Source organism: Gavialis gangeticus, unplaced genomic scaffold (genome assembly GCF_001723915.1).
Source record: "Gavialis gangeticus isolate Ggan-Ray unplaced genomic scaffold, GavGan_comp1, whole genome shotgun sequence".
Lineage (NCBI taxonomy): Eukaryota > Metazoa > Chordata > Crocodylia > Gavialidae > Gavialis > Gavialis gangeticus.
Window position 1 is genome coordinate 1125396 of NW_017728965.1, and position 6816 is coordinate 1132211.

The 6816-nt window shown below is 41.4% G+C and overlaps 1 protein-coding gene across 1 annotated transcript in view; it reads right to left on the minus strand.

Annotated features, from left to right (window-relative positions):
• Window positions 1-6816, minus strand: part of DOCK5 (dedicator of cytokinesis 5) — a 122217-nt gene that overhangs the window by 15026 nt on the left and 100375 nt on the right. Inside the window, exons 39-42 of the mRNA XM_019504075.1 lie at window positions 5855-5959; window positions 3702-3843; window positions 1911-1992; window positions 857-941 (exon numbers count right to left, since the gene is read on the minus strand). Of these exons, the coding sequence (XP_019359620.1) occupies window positions 857-941; window positions 1911-1992; window positions 3702-3843; window positions 5855-5959 (414 nt within the window). The remainder of the gene's footprint in view (window positions 1-856; window positions 942-1910; window positions 1993-3701; window positions 3844-5854; window positions 5960-6816) is intronic.

Consider the following 6816-nt stretch of genomic DNA (forward strand, 5'->3'; position numbering starts at 1 on the left):
GAGCGCAGGAGCGGCTGGGGGGGTGGGTGGGGGGGGGGGGAAAATCAAACAGTGCCACAAAAACATTGGTTTTGCAATAGATTTCCCACCTGCTCTAGGGCAATAAGGCCAGACTACAGTACTACAACTCCCCAGGGTGGAGGTCATGAATTCTGAAATCACATGGGAACAAAAACTAGATCTTTCAGCAGCAAAACAGTCCTTAGGACTTAAATTAATGTGAAGTAACTCCTTGGGCAGTTCTAGGTTGTTATCCTCCATGTGGACCAGCCAGTAGAGGGGCAGGTGGAACACATATAGTTAGGGTTACATGGCACAAAACTATGTGGAAGCATAGCCTGCCTTGTAAGCAGCAAAGAGAACTACATCACGGCTCAAACTCTTGCAAATCCCACCTCCAGGGCTGGACTGAATTCAAAGTGCTGAGGTCTTTAAGAATGTTCTCTGATTTGAGCTCGTCTTCCTTAGGGATGCCCACACAGTCACAACCCACTGGATATGCAGGGATGCTGCTGCTGGAAATACTCATACTTATGGTTTGTGGATATGCAGTGTGACCTCAGCTTTGGCCCTCTTTGCCAGAACAAGCTCTGCATTCAAGCTCTGATATAAAGTGCAGCTCTTTGTTCTTTCCACATTTAAGTAATAAAACCTTGTTGCCACAGGTGGAGACAAAAAGGCAAAAACTTCTAGACTTGTTGATTTTTGTATCATTCTATATGCTGTGTAGGTACCAAAGCAGCAAGGACCTCTGAAATGTCATGGACAGAAAGGTAACATGGAAAAAAAAAATTCTCCTTTGGTTAGAGAATCAAGTTGGCATTCTGGAGTTTGGAACAAACAGCAAAGGACGCACTGCAAATTCATTCTCAGGATCCTTTTCTCCTTTCCAGAATGGCCGGGAATATGTGAACTGCTGCACCTCATTGGCTCTGTAGTAACTAAGGAAGAACAAAGTAACTGAGTCTTAGAATCACAGAATAATAGAAAATGATGGTTGGAAGGGACATCAGGAGGTCATCTAGTCCAACCCCCTGCTCAAAGCAGGACCAACCCCAACTAGATCATCCCAGCCAAAGCTTTGTCTAGCCAAGTCTTAAAAGCCTCCAAGGATGGAGCTTCCACCACCTCTCTGGGTAACCTGTTCCAGTGTTTTACTACCCTCCTAGTGAGAAAATTTTTCCTAATATCTAACCTAAACTTCCATTGCTGCAACTTGAGCAAGGGAAATTTAGGTCTTCTCTTAGTCTCCCTCCCAACCTTCTGCTCCTTTGCACAAACATCCAAATTTAAACCCGATTATGAAATACCTGTGGACAAAATATAATTAACATGATTAAAGTCTCCCCATATAGACTGCACAGAACCTGTACTCAAGCCATACTAAAGAACCACGCCTTTAAGCCTAGGGTAGACAAGGATTAAGCTGTGGCCAAGAGGATCAATCTCTTCCTCAGATTCTCTCACCCTGTCTGTCTTCCTAATCTATTTAGATTGCGAGATCTTCGGGCAGGCACAGGGACTGGATCTGCAGTTAGACTGTCTAGGTACCACATTAAGTAAAATAATACAGCAGCCATACAAAACACAGTATGGTGTCTAACCCTGACCAGTGTTCCAAGACAGACAGGGTTTTAGACCCAGAAGAGAGAGTCAGTTCACATAGGAGGCTCTCCGTGGCTGAACTTAGTGAGGTTGAGAGGAGCGTGCCCCCTCTCCTAAATACTCGTTTCATGAAAAACAAATGCTACAACACTAATATCACTCTACAGTGGCAAATGGGGTGCTGTTAATGGTGCCCACTACAGTATGTAGGTAACTCCTAAATCAGGCACAGAAAAACTGTGACAAATGCTCTTGATAAGGCTTGTTAAAGTGAGAACAAAAAAAGGGACAGAAGATAAAATTACTTTAAAATCTGTTCAGGAACAGGTTTGTCTTTATAGTTTGGTGGCAGGTTCATCACAGGCTTCACTATAAAGCACTGCACATCTGAATGATTTCTGTTAAGGACAAAAGGCACCATGAACTCTGACAGGAGAATAAATGAAAGTGCAGGATAAGCTGGAGGGGATAAAACATCTACTACAATTTCCAGCTAACAGAATTTCCCTCGAGTGCAAGACTTATACTTTGGGGACTAAAAGAAGAAGGTTATTTCCCAGCAACATAAAATAGGAGGGTGTGCACTTGCGTGATTTACAAGATATTTCAGTACCCTGCAACACATTTTGAAATTCTTTCACGAAACAACCCAAAGAAGTATTATATCATTTCACAGAGGAAGGGGATAACTTCTATCCCAAACAGAACAGTGCCTTTAAAAAGTGGTTTTAAATGACAACCCCAGCCTTCTGTTAAATAACCCACAGGATCATCAAACTGCCCATACCAAGTGTGTACTGCAATAAGTAGTACTGGCTTCCCTTTTAAATTGAGTTTGCAAGAATCAGAGAGGAGCCTGTACCAAATCCAAAGTATGCAGCTGCTCCCTTTTGTTACCAAAGCCCCAGATCCAAACACCCCCATCCTTCTGGAAGAGCTCAGATCTGCATCCAAAATCTGCAGTTCAGGTTCACCTCTAGCCAAACCACCACAGCAAACACAAACAGATGCAAAGGAAGCAGCTGAAATGCAGTAGAAATTAAGGCAACATTTTCAGAACCACATTTAGTCTTGAATGAATTCTCATTTCCTCACTGGATTTAGTGTTTGGCAGGTTTGGTGCAGGGAAAGCATCTGGTATCACTACTCGAGATGTGCCTTTGTGCATAGCTTTTAAAGCCAAAATGGACTAGTAAATTATCTAGTCTGACCTCTTGTAGGACACAGGGCCAGAGAGTTCCATTTCTGCACAGAGCCCCCTAACTTCTGGTTGACTAAAGCCTGTCTTCCAGAAGGGCATCCACTCCTGATTATGAACCCAAGAGAGATCAAGAGAACGCAGCACTTCTGTGATAGTTGGCTTCAGTGGCTGATCGCCCTCACAGCCAACGAAGAAGTCTAGAGCTTCATTCTCCACTTGTCTCGCACCAGTTTTGTTTCCAATGTTCGTAGTGACAAAGAGAGGGGTAGAGAATCAGAAATCAGCCTCCGGGATTCTTAATCCTGAGCCCTTCATCAATACCAAGAATCATTATGGACTTCTAAAGAAAAGCAACATGTGGTAAAAAAAATAAAGCAGACCTCTGCATGAACACTGGTAAACTACACTGCAAAAATGAGACACTGTCCCTCCAGCTATCCCATTGTCACCCTTTGCATTTTGCTTACTCTATTAAGAATTTGGGAAATGCTGGACCACACCTCTGGTCCATCTAGTCATACATCCTGCTGCTAACACTAGCCAGCTCCAGCTGCTTCTGAGTATAGTGGAAAGAAACCCACAAACGGAAACCATGGGATTGTTTGCCTCCCCAGTTCAGGTACTACTATAACAGATATTGGCTTGAACTCTATTGCACTAGGCTTTGTAGCTCTTCCAAATTCCTGGGGTTTTCTTCGCATTAAATCTATTAACTCTGGATATTCTTATCTTTAGAAATGTCCAATCCCTCTTTGAAGCAGGTTTAATACTTGCTAACAAATACATCCCTAGGGAACAAAATGTAATGAAGAGCACTGGCATGACAATGTCTACCATCCCAAGAAGAAGAAGTTAGTCTGGAATAAGACAAACCAAGGCACCAGTTAAAAGATACACTGTTTCGGAGAAGACTTGATCTCCTCTCCTGGGGGTGCGGTGCTGGTCATCTTTTCAGCATTTGGCAACTGGGTCAGTAATTTCAGGTTGAAGTCTTCCCTCCGTTCATATTCTTTGCCACGGTAGATAAAGATTTTATTCTGCAGGCAACAGGAGGAAATGAGTGTGTGTCTACCAACAGATGGGGTGCAATCTGAGAGATTACATATTCTGACATGATCTTTTTTATATTTTTATTATTGTACAGATAGACATTTTAAAACCAGAAGGGACCACTGCAACCATCTAGTCTCAATTCCTGCATAAGCCATGGCAATTAACCCTTGCTGTGTTCAGGGATAAACTGCCCTGGCTTAGTTTTCATACATCATGGGCAATCATATGAGTGGGCAATTAGCCAGCTACTGATCATCATCTTCTCCACAGTAAGTCCCTAGCTCGACTGTTTATTCACACCCATAGAGTGATGCACAGTGGGAAGAAACAAGAGCAGAAATGAAAGCTGGAGTGGAACATAGTGGAGCACTGAAAGCTACAGTCAATTCACAGGAGCAAACCTTGGTAATAACAGTGACCTTTTTCCAGCCTATATTTTGTCATAAGAAGTATCATTAGGTTTACTCAAGTTATCTAGTACTTTCACACAAAAATATTAAACACATGTTGTGAAACTTTCAATAACTAAGTGGTAAGACTCTATATGGAAATCAGAAACAAGACCTTGCAATGGTGAGCCAACACAAACTATTCACTGAAAACACTGTCAGGTCACCAACTTGAGCTGGGAAGAGGCACTGTATCAAGCCTGCTGTGTACAGTGTGCTATGAGAAGCTAAGGTGCTAAAATCTGTAAGTTTAAGGCCAGAGAAACCACTCAGATTATTCAGTCTGACCTGTTACATAGCAGAGGCTCATCTTTTCAGCCTTGAGGGATGTGACACTTGGGGTAGAACACTGAAAGGCCATGAAAGGGATGCAAGGTACTGAAAACCACAATGCAGAGCAAAGAAAATGCTTTCCACATCCTTAGCCTTATAGGTCAAGTATTCTCTGTCAACTTATCAAGAAAATACATATCACAAGCAAGTTAAATGGGCTTACAGTCTTGATTTCAAATAAAGGGATGCCAATCTAAAAAGAACCTCTGACACAGCTATGGAATTACAGAGGACTTCACTGGAGACATATTTTTTCTTTAGTTAAGTGAAATCTAGTACAGACTGTACACAGGGTAGGCTCCCCAATCTTTCCCAGACCCGTCCAAGGTTCAGAATGAAGATGTTGCTCCATTGTCCATGCCATTGTTGGCCCTTCTGTAGGGACTGCTAAAAATGTGGGCAAACGCAATGAGAGTTTTGCAACGTGAACATATTACTGGAGTGAGACCAATTCATTCTGCACAAGTGGTGACTTCTGTTCAATGGCATGGACTCAAAGGGCTGACCTACCAGTTGAAAGTCTTCGATTATCAATTCCAGTCCCCAAACCCCGAGATAACTGGTACGACTAAACTCAGTTTCCTTGTAGGACCTGCACCTTCAAAACCACTCTGACTGGAAATGCACATTTTCCCCTTTTAATACACACAGGTTGGAAACATTTCTAACATGCTGCTTCCTACCCATGTGACTCACGCCGGCTGCTTTCACCAGTAAAATTCAGCCAGCTAACAGGAACCTTGAGTAGAAAGAGACTTTGGTTTGGGGTATCTGGGTGGGACTGAACCTCATTAACTCTTCTCAAACAGTTATGACCCATACTCAGGTTGGGTCGATTCTTTTGCAAAGAAAACCAACCCTGTGACAAATACCCTAACCCTACTTGTGAAGAAATTGCTGTGTGCAGATAAACTTGCACAGCATTTCCTCCACGTCCATATAGGAATACTTGGATAACTTCATCATACAGCTGCAATCCACCACAGCCCCTTCATTTTAACATAAGTGAGAAAGTATGCGTTTAGGCTGAAATTGTTCTGCTATTTAAAATTATTTAGATTTTTAAATATTAAAATTATTTAGATACTCAAGCACCATCCACATTAATAGCAATTTGGTACCCAGATATCTTAGAAATATCTGGCACTTCAATCCCTAGTATGCCTTGTAGCACCCATCACTACAGCATCCCAGGTGTTCGGAAGATTCTTACCCGAAGGAAGGAAGGGAAACCCTGTCCATAGTAGCCAACAGCAAAATATTCTGGTTGAGGTCTCATTGCCTTTATAATATTCTCATAAAATGTAGCTCGTTTTTTCTAGAAGAAAAAGAATGAAAAACCCTCAATGTTTCATTTCTGAGTTCACTGGGACACTGCCAAGCCAAAACTCATATTTACCATGTTGTTTACTTCCTCTGTGCTATGGTAACATCTATAAAAATGTTTCTTATGACTGTTTATACAATATACCAATTTAATTTTTTACAGTTTATTGTGTGCGCCTAATTTTAGATTTCACTTTCACTGGATGGTGGACACTAGGACTGGGGTGAGTCACCAAGTCAATTTTCCTTCTTAGCTCTCAAAACATGTAAACAGTGCTGTAGTTTCTCTGATTTCAGGATAATTCCACTAATTTTATGAAAAATAAAAAAGCAAAAACAATAAGAAGCTGACCAAATGCAAATGGTAACAAACATCATGGACTGGCAGGAATGCAGTGGGGCAGATGAAAGAATAGCAAGACAGGATGCGTTTTTGAGTTATAAAAGGCAATAAGCTCCTTGGAGCACTGACCACCTTCTATTCTATGTTTATAAAGCATTCAGCAGAAAACGGTCCTGGTTTAGGACTGGAACGCCCAACTGTGATCACAATACAAGTAACAATACGTGAGTCACTCAACAAGATGCACTGAAATTGTTCTACAGGTATAGAAAACACGGACAAACAAGCCTGATAAGTGCTAAACATATCAGAGTACTATTTAGAATGAAGAAGGAAGAAACATCTTTATGACTGAAATGATATTTTCAGCTTTGCTATGCTAATACCTATACTAAAACTTAAAATAAAAGTATAAAAATATTCCCCTAATATTAAGCTTTGCAAAAATATGTATTGCTTAAATAAATGATAAATATGTTGGGCCTGAACTACTTGATATGCAGCAT